This window comes from Ammospiza caudacuta, chromosome 7 (assembly GCF_027887145.1).
Source record: "Ammospiza caudacuta isolate bAmmCau1 chromosome 7, bAmmCau1.pri, whole genome shotgun sequence".
NCBI lineage: Eukaryota > Metazoa > Chordata > Aves > Passeriformes > Passerellidae > Ammospiza > Ammospiza caudacuta.
This window is the reverse complement of record NC_080599.1, coordinates 1,631,008-1,655,722: the sequence shown is the minus strand read 5'-3', so window position 1 is coordinate 1,655,722 and position 24,715 is coordinate 1,631,008. Positions and strand designations below refer to the sequence as shown.

At 52.1% G+C, this 24,715-nt stretch overlaps 1 protein-coding gene across 1 annotated transcript; it reads right to left on the bottom strand.

Moving 5' to 3' along the window:
- Positions 1 to 2,354: 2,354 nt before the first annotated feature.
- Positions 2,355 to 20,432, bottom strand: LOC131560149 (serine/threonine-protein kinase pim-1-like). Its single transcript, XM_058808815.1, has 7 exons — positions 20,393 to 20,432; positions 11,394 to 11,521; positions 4,266 to 4,871; positions 4,092 to 4,142; positions 3,528 to 3,894; positions 2,710 to 2,886; positions 2,355 to 2,461 (listed from the first exon to the last, which is right to left on the bottom strand). The coding sequence occupies exons 1-7, from the start codon at positions 20,430 to 20,432 to the stop codon at positions 2,355 to 2,357; spliced, it is 1,476 nt and encodes a 491-aa protein (XP_058664798.1).
- Between the last annotated feature and the right edge of the window lie 4,283 nt (positions 20,433 to 24,715).

Sequence of the window (24,715 nt, the reverse complement as noted above, 5' to 3'; positions counted from 1 at the left end):
GACATGTTTTCTATTTAGAGGGGAAAAAAAAGGAAAAAGAAAAAAAATAGGTAAATTGTAAAAGATAAGAATAAAATCCAAGTGTTAGTGAAAAAACATAACACAATGTTAGTGAAAAAACCAAAACATAAATGCAAAGATACATTCTTTGCATTAAGAGGTAAATGATCTTTTTCAAAAGAGAAGTCAGTTCTTTACATTGTAAATGTGCTGATGGCATGGATCCATCTTACTGACCTCAGCAGCCTCTTAAAAGATTTTGGGCTTTGTTCCCAACACTGGTATTTGAAATTGTGCTCGAAGCAAGAGGAAATTGCTTTGTGCCCTTCCAGCTCCAAGCAGGACTGGGAATGGAAACTCTGTCAAAGCCCAAATCCTTTAGAAGATGACCTTCCTTCTCAGCCTGGGAATGAGCTGCACATTCACTTTGAAACTGCCAGGAGTTTCTTAGAAATACAAAGTCCCACTTACGGCTTTTTGCTCTGGTTTGGAAGTACAGAAGGGCAATTCTCCATCCACCAGCTCCAGGCTGCACTGCCTCAGGAGCACGGCCCACTCGCCAGCCTTTGGCCCACTAGTGGCACTGCTAGAGGAGGAACAAAGTGCAATTGCACAATTTCAGCCAATCAAGAAGGAAGAATGGGACAGACAAAACACCCTGTGCAGATCCAGGTGTTCAGCCGGGACTGTGGAGAGTTTGGGTCCTTGCCAGTTGGATGTGTGTCCCCAGCTGCAATCTCTGGGCCCTGCAGCAGTGTCTCACTCACCTGCCAAAGCAGAAAGCTCATGCGCTGTGCTCGTAACGGGCTTGTCTGATGCAAAGCTGTCAGAGCAATGTGAGGGCAGAGCCAGCCCAGCTGGGCCCAGGGCTGAGCCCAGCAGAGCCCTGGCAGAGCCCAGAGCAGCCTCACCACCCGCAGAGCCCAGCTGCAAGGAGAGAAAGCAGAAACCGCCCGTCAGCTGAGGGCTCCTGTGCCCTTGTGCCAAGGCCTGTGGTGCCCAGGCCATGCTGGCTGTGCCCAGAGCTGCCCATCCCTGCTGCCTTTGGCAGCAGAGCAGGAGGGCAGCACATGTGCCCAGCCTGCAGCCAGCCAGGGCACATCCAGCCCTCAGCAGCTGCCCAGAGCAGGATGCTCCTGTGCTCGCTTCCAGCTCCCAAAAGCTCTGATCCCACCCTGCCCAAGCACACAGGGACCCACCTCACGCCAGCCACGGCTGGAAGAAAAGCTGCTCCCAAACCATGGCCTCAGCCTTGTCCAAGGGCACGGCCCATCCACGCCACAGCTGTTCCCAAGCACTTCCCCATCCACACTGGACCACCTCGAATGCTTCCTCTGGAATAACAAACAACACATTATTGAAAAGAGCTTAGATTCAAAAAGGGAAAACAAGAAAAATGGTAAAAACTTTTATCTCTGTCAGGGCATTGAGGGAGGCCCAACCCCTGCATGCCAGGGAAAAACCCAGCCATGGCTGTGAGAAACCCAAACTTTCTCTCTTCCCCCCTGCACTGCCCCCCAAAATCAGGGTGACCCCAAAGCAAACAAGGGCAGTGGAGCAGCCCAGCTCTTCCTTGCCTGCACAGCAAAGCAGCTGTGCACAGGTTCTGGAGCCCCACCTCTGCTCCCACCATGGGGTTTGTTTGTGTCAGGCTGGCTGCCCCAGCCCCAGCCCCAGCCCGGGGCACGGTAGGTGCTGGGGGCTGCTGGCAGGGCCAGGAGCCCACTCCCATTTCGTAACAACCCCAGCCCATGCCCCAGCCCTGCCAAAAGCAGCTGGGCAGCCACTGAAGAATGAGTTGCATCTGCCCCAGCAAAGGGGGAGCCTTTGGTTCCCCGCCATGCTGGGCAATGCCCAAATCTGGCAGAATTTCCCCGGGTGGGACTCATCTGCAAATTCCCTGTGGAGTTTGGCTTTGAAGAAGGTGCCAGAATCAAAGTGCATCACCTTCAGCCTCCCGTGGCCAGGCTGAGGAAGAGCTTGTCATCCTTGATGTCACCCTCGCTGTCTCCAGCAGCAGCAGCAGCAGCAGCAGCATCCCCACCCGGTACAGCTTCTCCAGGGGCTCCTTCTCCTTCCCTGGGGGCAGACCAGGCTCTCAGGGCTCTGCCCAGGGCCCCAGCTGTCAGGGAACCAGGACAAGCAAAACCAGCTGGGATGGCGGCCACCAGTGCTGGGCAGAGCAGCTCAGCTCCAGCCCAAGGGCTGTGTGTTCCCATCCCATGACCCCGGTGCAGTGACACAGGCAGCACAAAAAGCTCTGGGTTCCTTTGCTTCTGACTGCCAAGGCATATGTGGAGTAGGAACTTACCAGGGCTCTGGATCAAAGTGTGCCTGTGGCTCTCTCCCTTCTTCTATGGCAGAGGAATATCCCACATCCAAGGATCACAGAACAGGTCTTCCAATGCGGGTCTGTCCAAGGAGTTCACGGATAAACACCACCTGATCAGGTCTTTGCACTCTGGGGAGAGAAAGCAGAAACTGAAGGTCAGCCAGAGAAGGCTCCTGTCTGCTTTACCCCACTATTCCCGTGCCCAGGCCATGCTGGATGTGCTCAGAGCTGGGCCTAAACTTTCCCATCCATTCCCTGTTTTGGAGGAGAGCAGGACATGTGCCACCTCCTCAGCAGCTGCCAGAGCGGGATGCCCACGACCCCGCTGCTGGCTCCCAGCACTGGCATTCCCCCCGTGCCCAGACAAGAGGATCCACCTTGAGAGAGCCTTTGTGGCAGCGGGAGCTGGCCCCAGCTGAGGTTCTGGCCCCTCCTGAAAGGGTGCTCCCCGCAGACCATCTGGTGCAGCAGGATGCCCAGGGACCAGACCGTTGCTGCCTCGCCATGGTACCAGCCAAAGTCGTTCCATTCCGGGGGGCTGTACGACAGTGTTCCTATGGAATACAGATGGAGTTCATCAGGGGGATGCAGCTGCTCCCAGAGCCTGGCCCCAGCATCCCTGCGCCTGCGGGGGCTGCATCAGGGGCACACAGGGTGACCACTGCCCTCTCGCCAGCATCTGGGACTTGTGCACAAAGTTAGGGTTGGAAAAGAAGCCTCTGGTGCTGGAAGAGGGCAGCCCTGGCTAGGCCCGACCATGACATGCAAAGGAAAAACCCACTCCATGCTGGGGAAAAAACCTGCCCTTATCCTCCCTGCCTGCATTGCCCCAAAAATATTATGAATCCAAGGCAAACAGGGCGAGTGGAGCAGTCCAAGCCCTTCCTCTCATCTGCACACCAAAGTGGCTGGGGCACAGGTTCCGCCCTCCCTCTCTGCTACCCCACCCACGGGGGTTTTGGTCGGGCTGGCTGCCCCAGCCCAGTCCCAGTCCTGGGCAGAGTGGCTGGCAGAGGCTGTCAGCAGGGCTGGAAGATGGCTGCCCACCCAGCCCCGCTCTAAAGCAACTCAGCTGAAGATTCAGTGCCCTGACTGGCAGCAAAAGGGAGAACTCCCGCTGCCACAGCCAGCTTGGGCTGGGAGATGTTGGGCCATGAGATGTCAGCAGCGGGAGCACAGCCCTGGGTAGGCTCACCTGCAAAGTGAGTGTAGACTGTGTCCTGCAGGTAGGTGCCACAGCCAAAGTCGATGAGTTTGGCCTGCCCGGTGTCCAGGTCAACCAGGATGTTCTCTGGCTTGATGTCCCTGTGCAGGACCCCGCAGCTGGTGCAGTGCCGCACGGCCTCCAGCACCTGGCGGAACAGCTCCCGCGCCTCCTCCTCGGGCAGGAACCGCCGTGCCCGAATGAAACGCTGCAGGTCCTGACACTGCTCTGGCCGCTCCAGCACCATCACGATGCAGTTGGGGAGCTCGAGCCACTCCAGCAGCTGGACCACACCAGGGAAGCCAGTGGACACCTTGGCCAGCAGCACAATCTCCAGGGGTGCGCTGGTGCCGTCGGGCTGCGGGAGGAGCACGATGCCGTCAGTGGGGCCGATGCCGTGCCAGGCCTGGGGAAGCCCTCAGCCAGCCCGGGATGCCCTGCGCCCTGCACTGGCCCCACGCCCGCTCTCCCTCGGGGCGTCCTGGCGGCTCCCACCCTGCCGGGCCTCGGTTCATCCCCGGCCGGCAGCCCCGGCTGCTGGCCCCGCTCACTCACCAGCTCGCCCCAGTGCCGGACGCGGTTCCGTGGCACCCTTTTGATGGCCACCTGCAAGCCAAGGGCAGCAGCGGGGTGAGCTCGCCGCCCGCACTGCGAGCCCCATCCTCCGCCCTCCGCCCTCCTCCTCCTGCATCCCCTCCTCCTGCGCCCGCCGCCGGCCCCGCCGCTCACCGGGGCGCCGTCCGAGAGCCGCGTGGCCGCGAAGACTCTTCCGAAGCCGCCGCGCCCCAGCAGCGATCCCAGCCGGTACCGCTCCTGCAGGGCCTCCTGCGCCGTCCCTGCGGGCGGGACGCGGCTGTCAGCGCTCGGCCCGGGGCCAGCAACGGCCCCCGAGCGCCCCTCACCCGCCCCGGGCCGGCCATGCCCCGGCGTTCGCTCCCGGGAACGCGGCACGGGAGGCTCGGGGCCGGCGGCCGCGCTGCCGAGCGGCAGAGCTCGGGCCGGGGAAGCCGCAGCGGAGGCGGCGGGAGCGGCCGCGCCGCCTGTGTGCTCCGCGGGCCCCGGGAGGAGCCGGGGCCGGGGCCGGGGCTGGAGCCGGGGCTGGAGCCGGGACCGAGGCTGTGGCCGGGGGCGGGGTCGGGTCCGGGGCCGGGCTCGGGCCAGGCGGATCCGAAGGGCGGCGATGCCGCCCCCGCCCCAGGCACTGATGCCCGCCCAGCAGCGCCACCGCCAGCACAGCCAGAGCCGGGCGGAGGCGAGACCGCGGCGGGACGGCCGGGGCCGGGCACGGGACAGCCCCGCCCGGGGCCGGGGGCGGGCCGGGGACATGGCCCTGCCCTGCAGGGGAGGGGGAGGCGGGGAGAGGAGAGGGACGCCGGGCAAGGGACCGCGGGAGAAGGGTGCCCGACAGCGGGAAAGAGAGAGAAAGAGAAAGAAAGAGAGAAGAGAAAGAAAGAGAGTATTCAAAATATCTCTTTTTTCTGCCGCCGCTACTGCTGCCGCCGCTGCTGCTGCCGCCGCTGCCGCCGCTGCAACTGAAGCACCGGGGCCGTTCGTCCCCGTGTCCGTTCCCCGCTCGCCCCACGAGCCCCACGTTCGAGCCCCGCGCGCCCCGGGGACAGCCCCTCCGTCTGTCCAAACACGGGAACTTTGCAGCCTTGAGCCCGGATGCAGAGCCCTGACTCCTGCACACTGGCACAGCGATCCCCTCGCTTGCTGCTGTGCATTGTCCTTGCTGAGGGTCAAACACTGTCGGGGCACCTTCCCTTGGGGTAGGATTCCTACCTGACCCCAGCACGGCACTGACACCTCCAGTGTTGCTTTCCTGTAAAAACAGGGGAAGGAAAACTGTGTGTGGCTCATGGTATTTTAGTGTCTAAAAATCACTAAGGCACTGATCTTAGAGGTGAGGTACATCTGGAATTACTGGGATGCAACATAGAAAAGGGAAGCATAGAAATAAATAGAGGAAAACATCTTGGATTGTTTCTCTCATTTTCATTTCCCTTCTGGAAAGCTGTTTCAGTTTTCCAGGAATCTTCTCCTGTCTGCTCTTCCCAAGAATCTCTCATGGAGAACAAGGTCAAGCTTCTGTCACAAGATTTGCTACTGGGAAATAATGCCACTGGTGAAATTTTCATGGTGACTGTTTGTGCTGGCTTAGGGCAAATTTTGGGAGGAAATCTCCAAAAGGGGTCTGTCTAGAAAGCAAGTTCAAATGGCCCGTCCCCCTACTAGTTCAGGAAAAGACTTCCCTCGAGAAAAGTGGAAAAACCCCCAGTTTATTTAACAAGTAAAGTATTCACAAGCATGAAAAATGAATAATATTAAATAAAACCTCTGACAGTGCTGAAGAGATGGCAAATTCAGAAAGTCCTTTTTGTGGGTTGTAGTTGGCTCACTTGGTCTCTTCTAAGTCCCTCTGGTGCTGGAATGCAGTGTCCCAGAGCTCAGTGGGCCACAGGTGTGAGCTGCTGCCGGTGTTTGCCTGGGTTTTCAGTCCAGAGCAGGTTTAAACAGTTCCAAGAAAAAGGAAAGCCACAGTCCGAGGAACTTCTCTTCCTAAGCTAGCTAAAACCAAATTGCTAGACCTGGGCTGTGAAGGCATTGGGAAATTTCCAAATCTGGGCCCTGGCGGTCCCAGCAAACACCAGAGCTGGATGATGCTGGTGCCAGAACCTGCAGATTTCCAAATTTTGGCTTTCTGTGCCAGCAAATCCCCGGACTTGGGCAGTGCCGGCACCAGGAAGTTTTCAGATCTGGGTGCTGGCGCTGCCAGCAAACACCAGATCTGGGTGGTGTCATTGCAGCGACAGAAATCTGCCAGATTTGGTCTCTGCTGGCACCGGGAAATTTCCAAATCTGGGTTCTGGTTACATGAAATACAAGATGTGGGTGGTGCCAGAGCCAGTAGCAGGAAGCTGCCACAGGTTTTGGGTTTCTGTGCCAGCAAATTGCTGCACTTGGGCTGTGCCAGAATAGGGAAATTTCCGGATCTGGGCACTGGCAGTGCCAGCAAACAGCCCAGTTCAGGCTCCAGGCTCCAGGAAGGACTGGGTCTGGATGCCTTCCTCTTTTCTTTCCTTCTTTCCTTCCATCTTTCTTGGGATCCTGCTGCCAAAAAACTCCCGATTGGGCAGTGCTGGCAAAGGGAAACTGCCAGGTTTTAGCTTTCTTTGCCTGCAAATTCTGGATATGGGTGGTGCCAGAAGAGGGAAATTGCCAGATGTGGGCACTGGCATTGCCAGTGTACACCAGATCTGGGTGAGGGAAGAGCCGGCACTGAGAAATTTCCTGAGGCTCATTTTCTGTGCCAGCAAATTGCTGGAATTGTGCTGTGCAGGCATCTGAAACATTCCCGATCTGGGTACTGGGGGTGTCAGCAAATCCGAGATCGGGTTGCTGTAGGTACCAGGTCTTTGCTTGGTTTTGGCTTTCTTTGCCAGCAAGTTGCTGCACTTGGGCTGTGCCAGAATAGGGAAATATCAAAATCTGGGAACTGGCAGTGCCAGCAAACACCACATTTCAGGACTGGATCTGGACCCGTTCCCTCCCTGCCTCCCTCCCTCAACAAGGTGCCAGAGGGGCTGGAGAGCAGCCAGGCAGAAAGGGACCTGGGGGCACTGATGGAGAGCAGGCTGGACAGGAGCCAGCAGTGTGCCCAGGTGGCCAAGAAGGCCAATAGCACCTGGCCTGCCTTAGGAATGGTGTGGCCAGCAGGAGCAGGGCAGGGATTCTTCCCCTGTGCTCAGCACTGCTTGGGCAGCACCTCGAGTGCTGTTTACAGTTCTGGTGCCCCCAATTCAGGAAGGACATGGAGGGGCTGGAGCGTGTCCAGAGAAGGGCAACAAGGCTGGAGAGGGGTCTGGAGCACAAGAGCTGTGAGGAGTGGCTGAGGGAGCTGCTGGGGTTGTTTATCCTGGAGAAGAGGAGGCTCAGGGGAGACAAGGCAGTGTCAGGGCACAGGCTGGACTTGATGATCTCCATGGCCTGTTCCACCCTTGCTGTTCCTGGGATTCTCGGAAACCACCCTTGGAGCAGTTGCAGGAGGAGCCCTGGGCCTCCTCTTCAGCAGCTCCAGCAGCCCAGGTCCCTCAGCTTCTCCTGCCAGCCCCAAAGCCCATCCTGTCAGTCCTGCAGAGCCTCTGCAGCTCCTCCTCACTGCCCAGAACAGGGAGCCCCAGAGCCAGACACAGCAGCCCAGATGTGCCCCCCTGGCCTGGGGTGCCGCTGGCAAGGGAGCAGCACCAGGCACTGCAGGAGCCTGCAGACAATTGATCTGAAGGCCAAAGCTCCTTAGCTCCTTCTGAAAGAGCAGGAACAGTTCCTCATTCCAGTGTGGTGGAATGCTGGGCACCGCAGCTCCAGGTGAGGACTGGACACAAGTTTGCTCCCACTGAGTGCTGTGATGGGTTCTGCAGGAGCTCTGGGCTCCTGTGCTTGCCAGGCACAATGAGGAGAGAAGGAGCCAAGTGCACTGATGTGGGAAATGGATTTGTAGAAAGTTTTTAGAGCCTAATAGAAGGCCCACAAAGTATGAATATGTATATAAATCTTGAGACAAGGAATGGTAACTTAAAAATTTCCATGGAATAGGACAGATATTGTTGAGAGAGAAATGGAACTACATAAAATTTTCTAAAGATGGCCTTGCAAATAAGACTTTGGAAAAACAGAGCTATGAAAGATGCATTGTAGTGGGACCCACTAGGAGTAATTTCAAATAATTGGCTTTAAGGCATCTACAACATGGCATGGCAAAAAGGCTGATAGACCAAGAAACGCTTATAATGTATTATAATTAGGAAGTAGTTGGTTTCTGATTGTGATGGCGTGAATTAGAACATCTGTATTGTCTCACCCTTCTCATAAGACTGAAAATGGAATAAAAGTTTTTAAAACACCTCTCAGTGTCCCAATCTCTAGGTCAAGAAAAGAGTATTATCCAACACACTGACACACCTTTGCATCGAGCATAACCCAGCCTGGACCAAACACACTGCAAGGTTTCCCCTGTGGCCCATGTCTCGAAACATCAGGTCTGCTGTTTGACAGCTCAGCTTGGTTTGGTGTCAAGGAGTTCCCTCAGAAATACTGGGTTTGTCTTCCTCTGTGCCTTCCCCTCAGCAGCCTTGGGGATGCATCTGTGTGAAGCAATCTGTCTCACACAGTTTGAGACAACTTCAAACAGGATATTGTGCAATAAATTGTTTCCTCTAAAGTGTTGCAACAATCCCTTTCCAGCAATAGGAAATTATTACTGATATATGAAAGTGGAAACCCCCAACAGTTTATTACCAAACAGAATCCCACCATGACACGCGTTCCAAGAAGGCGCCGGGGTCTCTCTCGGAAGAACAGGAGCTGTCACGGAGCAGTTCCAGCAGCTGATGGAAGCTCGGGGACTCATCCGGCGTCGGCTTTCTCCCACGGCAGAGCTCCATGGAGCGGGCAGGGCAGTGAAGCAGCTGGGCTGGAGCCCCTCGCTGCCTTTTCTCCCCGGCGTGGCTCAGCTCACAGACTCTCGGGCTGGGAGCGGGGCCGCTCCGCTCCTGCCGGCACCGTGTCCCTGGGCTTGGACAAACAGTTTCCTGCCAGGAGAGCCCTGCACACTGCTCCACAGATCTTTCATAAAGGCCCAAACCAACTCCAAACACTCTGTCTGCAGCAGCTTTGCACAAAGGTCTGCAGCAATCCAGGACAGCTGCACGTGAGTGTCGGAAGGCTCTTGTCTTGTTCCTGACAGCAGAATTCTGGATGATCTTGTGCAATTTTCTTCAGATGTAACATGAGAGCTGAGGTTTTTTTGTTAAAATACTTTATGATGAGTAACAAGCCTTGGGAGCATGAGGTATAGGACTGACATGCCAAAGCATGAGCATATCCTCCAAAGCGGCCAGTCTAATTGTCCATTTTATTAATCTTGTAATTATTCCACACTAATGAGGAAAACCAAGCTCTGCTTGGAGGCAAAACAGGCATGGGATACACTACAGTCCCTCGCAGGCTCAGCAGGGCTGGCAGTGACAAAGCAGGCCGTCTGCTTCATTGTGAACCACTACAGAGCTGCATCCCAATCTGGTTTAGGTAGCGTGGTATTATTAAGAGCTCCTTTTCTGCATGAGACACAAAAAGGAGATTCCAAATGATCTTCATGCAAGCATGCAGTAAAGAACTTCTCCTGCTATCCTAAGGAAGCGTTTGCTTTGGCCATTACACTCTTCCCATTCATCTTTTGATGCAGACACCTCAGGTTTTCTCTCACACCCCTGCAAGGCTGGCAGTCGCTGTTTCCCATTTCCTGTTCTTCCCTAGAGATGGTGCAGTGGCTGCTTTGAAACAAAAAGCCCTGGGATCTGGACAGCTTGAAGGAGCATGAAATGCTAATTAAGTGCTCATATTGGTAACACCCAGGTCTGCACTGCCCAGAGCTCTGCAGCAGCATCAGCAGGACCATGCATCATTCCTGTTGGTGGATGTTCATGTTTCTCATGTGCAAGAGCAATGACTTTGAGGAGGGACAAAAACGCCCCTCTCCAAACAGTGGGTGTGCAAGGAGATGTGAAGTTTCACAGCCTTTTCTAGGATATTTTAGAAAGATCTAAGAGAATATTGTGGCATGGGGTAGGTCTCTAATTTTGTCTCCAGAGGAATCCCCACAGGGCACATTCACTCTGCTGCTGATGGCAACCCCATAAGCTCATGGACCAGTTTTCCCTGCAATGTGCCACCCTGCCTGGGCTTTACTAGGCCGGGACTAGACCCAGAGCTAGGCAGGGACAAACACAGGCAGCCAGGTGACATTGTGTAACATCAGAAGCGGGCAACCATGAGGACTTTGCTGCCAAAAGGTTACAGTTTGCACTGGGCCCAGAAGTGTTTTTCCCTAAGGCAAAGCAAACTGAAATGTGAAGTTTAAAAGCTTCAAATGACTATGAAAGGAAACTGCAGAATAATTTCTGGAAGGGCAGCATTGTCAATGATTATGCAGCCCACCAACAGCTGGAGCTGAAACCAGAATTGCTTCTTCCAGCTGTGCAGGAATTCATGCCACTGGCAAGCACTGGTCCATGGGAACAAATGATCCCCTAGCTCTGGGCTGAATGGCACCCAGGCTGCAGTGCAGATTGGAGGAACCCTTGTCACTTGTTATTGGCCTCCCAGTGCACTCATCCTTCTGCAAACAAGGGGCAAACAACACAGCTGGAATGCTGTCCCGGGTAAATATACATACAGGTGACTTTGCCAAAGCAGTGCATCATTTCCCAGTGAAATACATGACCTCTTCTTACCTATGGAATTGTGATTGAAGACACCTGTGAGCCAGATCTGTGGGAGATTGCAAAGGAGCAAAGCTTTGGGATTTGGGCACACTTCTCTTGGTTTCTTTGCTCAGGCCTTTGGTGAGCACGGAACACACATAGGTAGAAAACCTTTGACTAGACAGGATCTTTTGGATCCATTGTCCCCCAGACAGGTCAATGGTGGCCCTGTTGTAATGCCAAGTAACAAAGAGCAGCACAAATGACACAAAGAAAACATGGCCAAAGAGGAATAGGAGAGGCCCAATGAGGAAAGGATGTGGTGAGACACTGGCACACTGAGTGAGCTGCACTCTCATAATCTCTAGGCTGGCAGGTCCTGGTCTCACATTGTCCTCTTGGTTTTTTCAATTTTGTTTATTTATTTACTTTTTTTCATCATCAAAATGAAATATATAGAATTAAAAACATGTCATCAAAACTTAAAGACAGAATCAAAACACATTAGTTCAAAACTACATCGAAAGATCAGAACATATGTACATCTGTAACTATCAAGCCTAACGCATCAATCCTATTCTTCAAACACTCTTCATACAGGCGGCAGCTTCTTCCTGAGCTTGGAGGACAGAGAGCTCTTCTGGATGGGAGGCGAGGACTTTGTGGGTGAGGGAACATTGCAAGTGTCCCGAGAAAACTTCTCAGTAAGACTGTAACCAGTCAGATCTGCAAAGTGGAGACACAAAGTTTAACAGAGGCCACAATGCAAACCTAAAGCATCTGAAGCTCCATAATTCCTGGGACACATTTCCTGGAGATGTGTAAACAGCTGCACAGGGAAACATGCTCCTGCTGGCAGACACTGAGGCAGGCCGGGGCAAACCCTGAGCCACTTGCCCAGAGCTGGCACAGGCCCAGCCAGGCCTCTGGGCTGCCCTGGGACAGCAGGGAGCCCAGAGCCCTGTGCTCCCCAGGAATGGCTCAGCTGCACACGCACCCTCCTGCTCCTCTGCCTGCCCCACAGCTCAGCAGCCCCACAGCTCCAGGGGCACTGGCAGCAGCACAGCTCATTGCAGGGGCACATGCAGGGCACAGCTGTTCCCTGGCAATGTGCACAGCCTCTCTGGGCTGCCACAAGACCCTTCCTCCCACCAGAGACTGGCCCAGCTCCCCCCTCACCTCTGTGTCAGGCTTAGCCATGACTGCCCTTCATCTTGTCCTCCATCTGGAGCTGCTTCAGGCCCCCCATTCCATGAGTAGGAAGAACAATGGAGAGAGCAGGGGCAGATGCACACCACAGAGACCTGCAGCAGGATTGAGGCTCTTTTCACCCATGTATCCCAAAATCTGCAGAACTTTGGAAAACAACAAATGCAGGGAAAACACATTGTGGGCTATGAAATTGCAGAATATCCAGCAATGCAGCCTATTTCTTCTGTGGGGCTTGGCAACGGATCCATCTGAATATTTTACCCTTTTGCAAAGCTGAGGAAAGGGTGGCAGGCAGTTTAGCCAGGCTGTCCTGTTCTAGAGAGTGTCTCTTGGGAACTATCAGGCCCAGCACCAACATTTAAGGCAACATTTGCTTCAACTGTCCTATGGCAGTCAGCCTGTGGAGGTGCCTGTAAAGTGATTCATCATCTCAAGCCTAACATGAAACATCACTTTGAATTGAAAGTAGAGCTCTAAGGCCATGACAGTCATACAAGGCTCCTTTGGCAGGAGCTGCACCTGCTGTGCAGGCTGTGCCATACCCAGCAGATTGTCCCCCATGTGCTCCATGGGGGCAAGGACCCTCCTCATTTCTCAAGTTAATGGCATCATGAGGAGACATGGTTTTCCCAGGGCCTCTGTGGTTAGCACTGTGAAATACCAAACACTGCTCACAGCTGCAATTGCAATTGTCCCTCTGCCCACAAAAGCACAAGGCTCTATCCTTGGCCTTTGCAGGCACTTTCCCTTTCCCATCAGTCACCACATTAGGAAAATCTGACAGACTGGGAGAACTCCAGGGAGCAGCAGGAAGCTGAGTCAGAGGAGCTTTAGTTTGGATATCAGGAAAAAGGGTTTTTCACCCAGAGGGTGGCTGGGCACTGAAAGAGGCTCCCCAGGGCAGTGGTCACAGCACCAAGCCTGACAGGGCTGAAGGAGCATTTGGACAGCAATCTCAGGCACTTGGTGTGACCCTTGGGCTGTTCTGGGCAAGGCCAGGAGCTGGACTCAATGGTCCTGATGGGCCCCTTCCAGCTCCCCATATTCTACACTTCTGTGATTCTGAGAACTGATGGGCTGCAGGAGGGCAGAAATAGGTGATGAGAGGAAAGAAGTGAGGTTGGTTGGAGAATCAAGTCATTGAGTCCACAGAAGATGCAGGATACAGGACCCTTCCCTCCCAGCATTCCCATTCTCTATCTCATCCCTTCTCCCTCCCACACACACGAAGGTGAAGAACATCACTAAAAGAAGAAGAACCTACTTGACTCCCATGTCCATGAGAGCAGTCATTGCTCGTGCAGGAGTCACATTCTGCACCATGATCCCCAGGGTCTGACTGGCTGCTTTCTGAACAAATTCTGGGGAGCTGGACACCATCTGGAGAAGGACCTGAGCACCCTCAGAGTCCATCTCAGAGTCCATGTCCTTCTTCAAGGTCACAGAGAGCTCTCCCAGAGTGACAATGGCAGAGCAGGACACCTTGGAACGGAGGTTGGTCATCTGGGGAAGCCATGAGGGGAAACATAAGAATCACCTTGAAAAGAAAACCACTTGCCTTCAACAGAAGTCCTAGGAAATGACAACACATCCCAGTGTGTCCAGAGGAGCATACAAGTACAGGAAGAGCTGGAGAGCACAAGCACAGAAAGGCGCTTACTCTGGCACCAATTTCTGGCTTCTATTCCAGGAAACAGAAAACACAGGCTCAGGTCTACAGAATAATTTGCAGCGTTGAATTATAGCTTGGGCAGAGACTGGGACTCTGGCAAATAACATCATTAGTGTCTCAGTTTCTTCATTTGCACATTGCATTATAAAGGCATCACACTCAAAGATGAGTGTCAGATACCCGACCTGCCAGTAAATACAGCTGCATGTGCCCACAGATCCTACAGACAGCTGACAGACATTAGAAATCTCAGGTCTAATCCAGAAATGAAGGCAGACCCTGAGCACACATGGAGATGAACAAGCACATACCTACTCTACACACTGTGTATGAAGAATGGGGGACAATTCAGAACAATGTTCTCACCTCGCTGGTAACTGCCAAGCAAACCTCACCAAGTCTACAAAGCAGGACCTCTGAATGGGACCCAGCCAGGTGTCTGATGGTGAAGAGTCCCTTCTCCTTCAGCTCCCTGAAAGGCTGAAGATTGATTTTTCTCTCCACCGAGGCAGCACCCTCTGAAATGACCAGGCTGGCAGCTCAGATGAACAATGGGAGGTGCTTTTCAAGGAGCGCTTAATGAAATCGTGGAACGTGTTGCCCCAGGATGCTGTGGCTGTCAAAAGCATTCACAAACCCAAGAGGCAAAGAGAGGAGTTTAAGAGTGGCCATTTGAGAAGACAGCCTTTCTGAAATCTCTGGCACATGAGGCCCCTCTGTCACTGCTTCCTAGGAGCTGTGAGACCGGGCCATGCTGCTGTTTGTTGTCACCTCCCTGTACCTGTCCCTGAGACACAGTGCAACTGGCTGTTATTGGGGCATTTTCCTTCTTTGCCAGCCCCAGCAGGCATTCAGCAGGGAGAGTCTGCACTGCCACTCTGGAGCTGAGTTTCCACTCTATGATCTCGGCCTCTCTGTCACCCCCTCCCTTCCCCTCAAACATTCCCCAAAAAAGCAGCAGGATGTCTGCTGGGACCACCTCAGCCTGCAGGAAGGCCAAGTGGGTCCTGGCCTCTCCTGACCCACAGCACAGCTTTCTTTCATCACAGCATGGAAATATAAAAACTGTATTATCACATCACACAGAGGGCAAGGAGCTTTTTATTTTGGCCGCAAGTGTCCACAGGGCATTGGGGAAGAGAAGAAAAAGAGTGTTTTGCAGCAAGCAACCCGGCTACTCAGGCAGGGTGGTAGGAAAAGAGTCTGGGAGCTGCTTTTTAGGACTTTGGTTGTTCTGCTGAAGCTTCTGACAGAGCTGATGGGCAGATCCCAGAGCTGGGGAGAGGTCCTGGGAAATTGGTCCTTGGATATGCCTACGAATGCTCTCCCAGCCATGAACTGTTATCTGTGTCCTGTCCATATGTTACTGCCTTGACTGTTGAGTCTCTGAGGTGCCTCTTGAGGCTGCTATGGACCTCCTTCACCAAGGAATGGATTGTGATACAGCATCCCTTTCTGCTTCTATTTGGGCACTGACAGAGCCTGGGCCACTCTGGCTGGAGCTTGGGCTCTGGCCAAGCAAGATTGCCAATGAGAGCAGCTCATGGTCCTCAGCTCTTCCCTGCTGCTGGGACAGACAGACATGGCCATGGGGACAGAATGGAGCTGCCCCATCTGCCAGGTCACTAAGAAGGATGTGAATTTTTCTCTGCCCTGTCACCATCAGTTCTGCCTGGGCTGCATCCTGCAGTGGGCAAAGAGAAATCCAGCGTGCCCACTCTGCAGAAGAATGATAGAAGCTGTCAGGTTTTCTGAGTAGGATGAACAGGACTACATACAATGTGCCATCAGCTCCTCCAAACAATTGCTAGAGTCCAGCAGGGAGAGAGCCTGGCCACCTTGCTGAAAGCAGCCCCCAGACCCTGTGATGTCTGCTCCATCTTCCCCACAGGGAACACTGTCCCCAGCTGAGCAGGGGCTGCAGGACCAGAGCCTGTGGATGGCCTCCTGCCCAAGGAGTGGGCCGAATTTTTCAAATAACAATGTCATCTGCTGGACCAAAGGTGGTCCTGGCTGCACCAGAAGCTGGAGGGAATATGCCAGCACCAGAGATGGCTGGTTAAGGAATTCATAGAGCAGCATCCTGCACGCCCTCTGTGCCTATGGTCAAGTTGCCAAAATCTTGGTGCCAGTACTGCAGCTTCTCCTCTGGAGCAGTCTGAATTGCTGCTAGCATAGTCCAGGGTAAAGAAGCAAAAAGGACCTTTGCATAATCTCCACAGATGTTTTATTCAGCTGTGCAGGGAGATGTTCAGGTGCCAGCATCCACACAGAGAGGGTCTCACTTTGTCTCCACGGGGGCCTGGGGGCTGACCCTGATCTCGGGGCAGTACAAACATTAGGAGGGCAATCAGGGAATAGGGAAGGTGTGGCTCAGGAACTCAGGAACAGACACAGGAACAGGGGAAGGAGCCAATGGGGTCTAACAGCTTTTTGAGGGGAGCTTCTTGTGTCTCCCTAGAACAGGGAATGGCCCCCCAGGGTCTCCACAGTTCCCTGTGTTTTATATTATTAGGAAAGATTCTGTGAAAGATCAACTGAATCAACACAAAATGACAAAAACAATCAAAAGCATTCATAAGACAATTTTTCAAAATGCAAACAGTCCTTAGTTCCCAATGTGCCAACAGATTTCTTGGAGTGTCTTAGATCTGGCAGGAGGGATGCAGGGTTTTCTTAGCACAGTTTATCAGGAAACTGAGTCACACACACTGAACCTCTGGTCCATGGCCTCCTCAGTGCCATCGTGCAGCAAGGAGGCCCAGAGGCTGCTGTGCTCTGGTCCTGTCAGGGATGAACACAGCGGCTCTGTGGCCAGTGCCAGCTCCTGCAGCTCACAAGAGGAGACTCCTTCCAGAAGCTCTGCTGGCTCCAGTGTGGCAGACCAGCAGAGCCCACTGGAAGCCCCCCTCCATTGCAGCCACCCCCAGCTGCGCCCATCATCACTGCAGAGCAGGAGCTGCCCCACAGGAGCCGCGGCAGGAGCTCATGGCAGTGGCAGGTCCCTGTGCCCAGGGCAGAGCCACAGAACCTCTGCTCCTGGCTGGGACAGGGGCTGCTCACCCTGGTGTCCCACCAAGAGGAGGGATCCTGGGCCCCAAACTCTGCCCAGCCCTGCAAAAGGCCACCCCGCCAGCAGTGCCAGCAAGGTTCCTGCAGCCATTCAGTCAAATCAGAGGAAACAAATGTCTCTTCAGCTGACACAGTCTCTGCACACAGCTTTCTCCCCCTTCTCCTGGTGCCTTTCCCTGACTCCAGCAAGAGCTGCAGGAAATGCTGTGTGAGCCATGATGATGGAAGAGCTACTGATAAAAACACTGGGGTGATGCTTTCAGGGGAGTCATGAATGGAAGATTGACCAACCTTCCAGCCAATGGTATGCCCAAAGTTTCCATTCTTTAAATAATTGACTGCAATAAATTAGTAAAGAGAATGATATGGAAACAAATTAAATCTCCCACAGCTGCTGGCTTTCCTCAGGCTCCATGGTCTATGTATTGCTAGACTTACTTCATTTAGGCAGAATATTAACTGCCCTGACTTGCTGGAGACTGACCACAAGGTCTCATCTGTGGTGAGCAGTCACTAAAATTAGCTCAGCAGAGGCATCTTCAGCTGTCCAAGTGCAGCAGAAATACATATTCTCTGCTTCATGAGTGTGTGGCAGCAGCTGCTGGTGTGGATTTGTCAGTGTTGCTTCATGGATTACTCCTGGGAAGGAATTGTGTGCACAGGCACAGTGTGATGGCTTCGATCTCCTCTAATTACTCCAATCGGATGATGGCCAGAACTTTTAGGCAAAAAGCATCATGACAGAATAATTTACAATACTCTCCAAACTACTCCTGTGGTTTTGATTTTCTTACTGATTAACCTCAAGAAATCAGTCCAGAAAGAACAGGCAAAGCTCAGCTTGCAAGTTAGAGTGCAAGTCTTAAATCTGCCGTTTTTGCAGCATCTACAAACTGCTTTTCAACATATTTGCAAAAAAAATCTCTTAGTTCTTGCTATACCTATCCAGAACCTGAGTCTCTCCTCGTTTTATTTTGATTTGAGATCTCAGCATGATTTTTTTTCTGGACAGGGAAGTAAGAACCAGCTGCAAATACAGACTACAAGTGTGAATCTGTACTGCAGGAACTGAGCTGTAGCTTGGAATTAAAGGCAAGAAGTGATGCCATAGTAAATGTGAACGTTTAGTGCTGGCATAGGAGCCTTCTGCAATGCTCCACCAGCCCATGGTTCACAGTGCTACAAACTCTTTCTGGTGTTACAAAGAATGTTGAAGACCTGAGTGTAAGTAAAAAAAATAGCCAGAATGATAATTTTTGTTAATATGGCGAACAATGACTATGTAATAATTCAGAGCTCATAGAAGTGAGTATTCAGATTTCCACTTAGTACGTGCTGGCAGTTTTAATTTGAAATCAACAGGTTTATCCAAATCAAGTTATCCATAGGAATTAATTTTCTCTATGATCTACCTAAAAATGCCTCATTTTCTGATAAGTTTAGTAGAAATTTGCAAAGTCAACAGTCCACAGATTTGAATTTCTTGTTTAGTGGCTATTCTGCAGGACAGCTTTTACACACTAATCAGTTTGGATGCAATTAAAATGCCAGTACATTTCATCTAGCCATTTTGGTATTAGAACAAAACCATATGACTGCACAGCCTTTTAAAAAATATTTTAAAATAAATTTTCAAATCAACACTCTGAGTAGGACTCAGAATAAAAACTCTACCAAACTTCAACTCCATTGGAAGATTCCCTTGTCACCCTTTGAATCAACTCTACATTCACAAGATTAAAAGTCCCAATGATGGTGGTTTTGGTATGGTTAGGAATTGGGGAAGGGCCTTCTTCCTTCTCAGCTCCATGCTGCAGTGCCTTTGGGATGTGGCCTGCTGGCCGTTGTTTGTGCAGCCCTGGTGTTTCTCCATGAGGCAGAAAGTGCAATTGCATTTCCAGCCCAAAGCCCGTGAGGAGTGGGGCATGCAGAGCTGTGCCAGACACAGGCCAGCAGCTGTGCCGCCAGAGGGTTTTGGTTCCTGCCCAGGGCAGCTGGTGCATCTCTGCTGTGAGTGCCTCCCCTTCCAGGTGCCCATGGACAGCAGGTGCAGGGTTCTGCACGGGGCATGGAACAGGGTGGGGGTGTCTGCTGGCAACAGAGTGCAGCGGAGAGCAGCCAGTCCAGGATGGTCCTGGAGTGTGTGACAGAGAACTCCTGACACAGCTGGGGACTGAGCCAGTGAGGGAAGGCACTGATGGGCCTGCTGTTTGTGAGGAGAGAAGGGCTGCTGGGTGACAGGAGGGCTGGAGGCGGCCTTGGGCTCAGTGATCACAAAATGCTTGTGTTTGATTCCCAGAGAAGGAATGAGAGGTGTTGGGGAAGTGTTGACATGCAACAAATTGTGAATTTGTTAAACTTTACCAGGCAGTGCTTAGTCGTACCTTCCCTCACAGCAGTGGTTGGTGTGTGCAAGTGGATGTCTTAGCTTTGAGAATAAAGAAAGTGGGCCTACTGAGGAGGTAGCTGCAATGCATTCAAGCAGAAGAAGGCTCCTAACCGTGGGAGGAGAATTTGAGGAATGGGTTGTTCACCACATGGCCAGCAGAGACCCTCAAGAGACCCCTACTCTAAATGTCAGTAATTTTGGGGAAGTGATTTAAACATGTCAAATACTTTGTGAGAATGTTTAGCCTGTAAGTTTGAGCAAAGTAATGAATAAAAGTAATGAAAGTAATGTCTTAGTTCCATGGATACTAACACGTGGGTGTGCATGTTTCAGGGCAGTGATTCCTCACACACCCAGCACTGAAATAAAGTAATTTCTCTTTTCTCACACTGAGCTGGCAGTGTGGATTGGGCCCTGCTCGGTAACTTTCATTTTGGTCATTTCTATTGAAGCATAAAGAATGGTTGAAATGAAATCTTTTCCAGCTGTTTCCCTTTGGTTTACCTGTTTGAGGGTTAAAATTGTGTGCTGCAGGTGTGCTGGGTGTGTGCAGAGCAGTGCAGCCCCAGAAACCCCTTGGCTTGCCCACAGGTTGTCATGCCTTGCTGCCAGGTGTGCCCAGCTGTGGCAGGAGAAGGAGCCCGCAGCGCAGTGGGCACCGTGCCCTGCCCAGCCGGGGCTCTCTGGCACAGAGCAGCAGCAGCGCCAGCACTGTTCAACCCGCTCCTGCCTCGGCTTCCCCCGGCACACAGAAGCCTCTGGAAATCAGCACCGCCAGTGGCGTTCCCAGCTTGGAGCAGCTGCTGCTGGCGGGCAGATGCTGCCAGTTCGACTACTGCCAAAGGAGAAGAAAGAGCAGAGGAAGAGATGTACATACACAGCAGCCATGGAAACATCCTGTAAACATGCAGGTATATGGGGTGATTTGTTAGGAATAACTTCATCAGCTATGCCAATAGTGCTTTCTCTCCTGGTTCTGTACAATGCTTTGGGCCATTTTCTTGGTCTGGTTTCCTTTTCTTGTGTCCCATCTGAGTGCTCAGCTGGGGTACAGACTGTAGGTGCTTGGGGCACTCTTGGAGTTCCTCTTGGATCCCTGAACAACAGGGTTTGGCCCATGGGGGGAGTTTGTGCTGCTTTGTGTCAGAGGAGAACTTCCGAGGCCATTTTGTGTTTGCTGTAGGAAAGGCTGGTGATTGCTTTGCATAAATTCACAGACTAACATGCTTTGTGATGCTTTGCTTTGTCATACTTTGCTTTGTGATATCAGGGCATGGTTGCCACATCGTCATGGTGACATCAGAAGGTTGCCTTGGTGCACGGAAGGCCTCAGTGCCAGAGCAGCCCTAGGGGTTGCTCAGATCAGGAGCATCCTCCTGATTGTGGCATTTGTCAGCGTGTAGCTGCACACTGACAGGAGTCTTGGTTGGAGTAAACTTGAAGCACAGTGCTACAATGATTGAGCAACTCGCTGCTGCAGTTTGCACCATGTATGGCACTGTTTATTCCGCCTATTTCATTACCAGCCTGGCAAGTAAGTAGAGGTTTCAACTCTATTTAGGCTAGGGTGTAATCTAACCCGGCTTTTGCATGTCTTCTTGCTCTTTCTTAGTGACTGAGTTGATTTTGAAAGAGAAAGAGCATTAGGATGCCTCTGGTTTGGTAAAGCTCCTGTCAAGAGGTTCAGCTAAAAGGGGGTGTCTGTAGCCACAGGGGCAGCATTTGCAGGGGAACCTGCAGGACTCCGTTCCCTCCACGGGAGAGTCTGTGGCAGCAGAGTCTATCATTTCCTCAGGTTGCTGGGACAAGCAGGACAACTTCCAAAATGCAGACTGGGAGGCCTTCTCAGAAGGCCTTCTAAAGACTTTGTAGTTCTCCCCAGAACTCAGGGAAAGCTTCTTTTATTCTAAATTTTGTAATGAAAGGATTTGACTGTCTATTTTGACCCTTGACAGAGTGCTAAAAGAGTGATTCCCTTTGCAGTGAAGTGCAAGTGCCAAAGCAGTGAGTGTCTGCTCCTGAGCCTGGAGCTGCTGCTGTGCTGTTTCACAATAGAACTGCCATGGCTCAGGGGGATTTGGGGCAAGCTTTTCTGGGTGACTGTTTTCAGCAACTTAATGGGAATTAGTGCATGCAACTTCTTTTTTGAAAGAAGTACCTGAAAGACAAAAGAACAAAAACTGCTTTATCTGTTGGACAGAACAGAAGCATTGAGTGTTGAAGAACAATTTGCATTTTCTTGATCATGTTTGTATTCATTTACTGGCTAAACTGGCCAAAGTGTAGGCACAACCAAGATTATTGTCCTGATTTCTTGCTGGCTGTGTGAAAGAACTATGTCATGTGGAGGGATGCTGATAAAGAAAAATACTCTCTGTTTGGGTTGACCTCTTCTGTTGGATTCAGCAGCCCAGGCAGTTTTCTCACAGCACTTGTTCATTTTCCCTTGCCCACTCCAGGTCACCTGAAGCGTGTATTCAGAGGTGCTGATCCTGAGGTGAGTGAGAAAGGAACATTTCATGTTCCTGGTGCTTAAGAATTGTAGAGCAAGCTGTGAGCTTGGCCTGTGGCAGTAGAGTGTAGAGGGCCAGCTGGGCAGGCTGAAAGAAAATCCATTTCCATGTCTGCAGCAGCAATAACAAAAGCATTGCTGGCTATTTCCTAATTTTCCATTTCAGAACTTTCAAGGAATGAAAAGCTCATTTTGCAGAGAGAATGTTGCTTCTTGATAGTAGCCAGGGTGGAATGTCTAATTCAGAACTATTAGCAATTCTGTTGAATTAGCCCATTTAAATTTAGTTGCAGTGACTCAGAATCCCATTGTTACCAAAGTTTCTGATTTGTCCTTAGCAGAGCTGGTTGTAAAAATAGAGCTGAATAGCATAAAGTGCTGAATAGAAATAAGGTTATAAATTATAGGTAACTTTGTGTCCCTCACACTGCTGTCTGTCCACAGATCACAGAACCAACAGCAGTCTCTCCCCTGGCTCCCTCTGCTAATGGAGAGGAGGCCGAAGAGGAGGCAGAAGGGGTGGATGAGCGCCAGCCTCCATCAGTGCTCACACCACAGCCTGAACGTTCTGAGCCAGTAAGTGCCAGCTGTGTGTGCTGCTGTCTTTAGTGCAGGGCAGAGCTGCAAGTTTCTGACCAGCCAGCACTTGCTGTTGCTGGCTGAGGATGCTGAGTGCTGGAGTCCTGCCAGGACCCAGTGATTGCCCCCAGTCTGTGAGAGATGGACAATAGGCTTTGGTCTGTCATGTTTAGGGACCAGTTTCCTGGCATTTTGATAGGGGCCAGCCTGAAGCACAAAGGCTCCCTGTTCCCAGAGCGGGGAGCATGTCAAAGACACTGTGCTCAGCCTTGTTGGATACACAGGGGACACTGTGGCATGGAGAGACCTGTCCCCCTGCACAGACTGGCCAAGTAGCTGCAGGCACAAAAAAATGTTGATCTCACCACAAAAGCTCTTGATGGTGCTTTGTCCCCACAAACTTCTTGGGTGTGCTTACTTGGGAGTATTTCAGAGACACACTGGGGATGTAGAGTTGCTGCTTGAAGTCAGGGATTTTGGTGCCTTCGTTGCCAGGTTGCTCTTTTGCCCCTTCAGGCAGAGCAGCCGGTAGCAGAGCAGATAGGTGCTCTGAGTCTGCCTGTTTCTTGGTCTTTGATAAGCTGCAAGGAGATGACTGTGTTGTCCATGAAGCTGTGGGGGGCCATTCTTGTCAGGCGTGGCAAAAGAAACAAAGGGAGTAGTTCTGAACCCTTCTTCTGAGGCAAAAGCCAGACACTGCATGTTGATACCTTCTGTTGTGTAGTCTGCTTTGAAAACCGCATTTGAAAACTGCATTGGAGCCTAGAGTGGGAGCAAAGCTGCAAGTCCTTGACTGCTGTCTTGTAATGCTAAACCCAGGATGTACACCTTGCAATGGTGCCTGCAGTATCTGAAGTGCAATGGGCACCTTTGTGGCTGGGGAGCTGCGTGGGCCCAAAGGACGCAGGGCTGGCGGCCGTGAGCAGCTGGAGATGAGGCAGCGTGGGGCCAGGGGGCCAAGAAGGCCAAGGGCACGGTGGCTGTGCCAGCAGCAGTGGGGCAGCAGGAGCAGGGCAGGGAGCGTGGCCCTGTGCTGGGCAGCGCTGCAGCCACAGCTGGAGTGCTGTGTGCAGCTGTGGGCCCTGGGAAGCAGAAAGTCATGGAGGGGCTGCAGCGTGGGCACAGAGGGACAGGGGAGCTGGGCAAGGGGTGCAGCACAAGGCCAAGGAGGAGGGGCTGAGGGAGCTTTAGCCTGGACAATGGGAGCCTCATTAGGGACCTTTAGGCAGACTTCCATAGATCCCTGCCTTAGATCCATAGAGCCAATGCTCAGCACAAGGGCTGTTTCCCTGCCAAACATCCCTTCACTGCATCCAAGTGCTTTAGACACTGGTGTGGGTAACACTTTCATATTTTGTTGATTTGTTTGTTTGCTAGAAGGAGAAGCCTTGTGCAATTTCTCCTTCTCCAAGGAGCTTTTTCTCAATCTTTCCTGCCCTTTTCCAGCACTGTCAGAAACACATCACTTTCAAGTTAATGACTCCCGTGTCTTTTGGCAGCCCAGGGAATGAGTGTGTGTTGTGTTTGGGAACTGAGCAGGAAATCAATGCCCTTGCATTCCAGCTGGTGCTCAGAGATTAGAGGTGCTGGAGTGGCTGGGCTGCGTTTCTGATCCCAGCCACTTCAGCACCATCAGTGTGGTCGAGTCCAGGAGAAGAACTTGCCTGAGCACAGATGCACAAAGAGTGCAGTTCCCAGCAATGCTCTGGGTCTGGTTGCATTCCATAAGGACCTACATGCTCCAGATTCCCCAAGAGTGTGGGTTACTGAAGCAACAGGAGAGCAATCTCAGGATTGTAGTTGAGCGAGGCATTGGCTACCAAGTTCTGATGTGTGTAGAAACAGAGAGCACAGTAAAGAGGGATTTCAGTAATGAGATCTGTCTGTCTGTCTATCTATCTATCTATCTATCTATCTATCTATCTATCTATCTATCTAACATTTACATAATTGAATCTTCCTGGCTCTGCTCCAAGGCAGTTGGAGGTGCAGAGCTCACCTAAAGCATCCCTTTCTGGAGAGGATTAGAGACATGTTCCCTCGACCAATTCTGAGCAGGCAGAGATGTTTCCCCCTCCAGAGATGGTGATTTGTTTCCCCTCAGAGTTGTTTTCCTCCTCTGGCCTCTTCTGCCCTCAAGTCCCCAGTTAATTCTTTAAATTTCTGCCTGTCGTAGAGAGGTGCAACAATTCCATGTTTAGGTGGTGTTTGGTGACTCTGGTCACACATGCATTATGTGACACATGGTTTCCTTCACTGGCATCCCCAGGGCTGTGTAAGTGCATTTGTTCATGGGCCTTAGGAGAGTCTTCTCTTTCCCTCAGCAGCAGCAGGGAGCGGTGGCAGGGTCAGGACGAGGAGGAGGTGGCTGCCCTGTCCCTTTGCTCCCGGGCCCCAGCAATACCCTAGCTCCTCTTCACAAGGAAAAAACTCCAGCAATCTAAAAAGAGATCATTCAAGTACAGTTCTACCTGCCTTTGTATT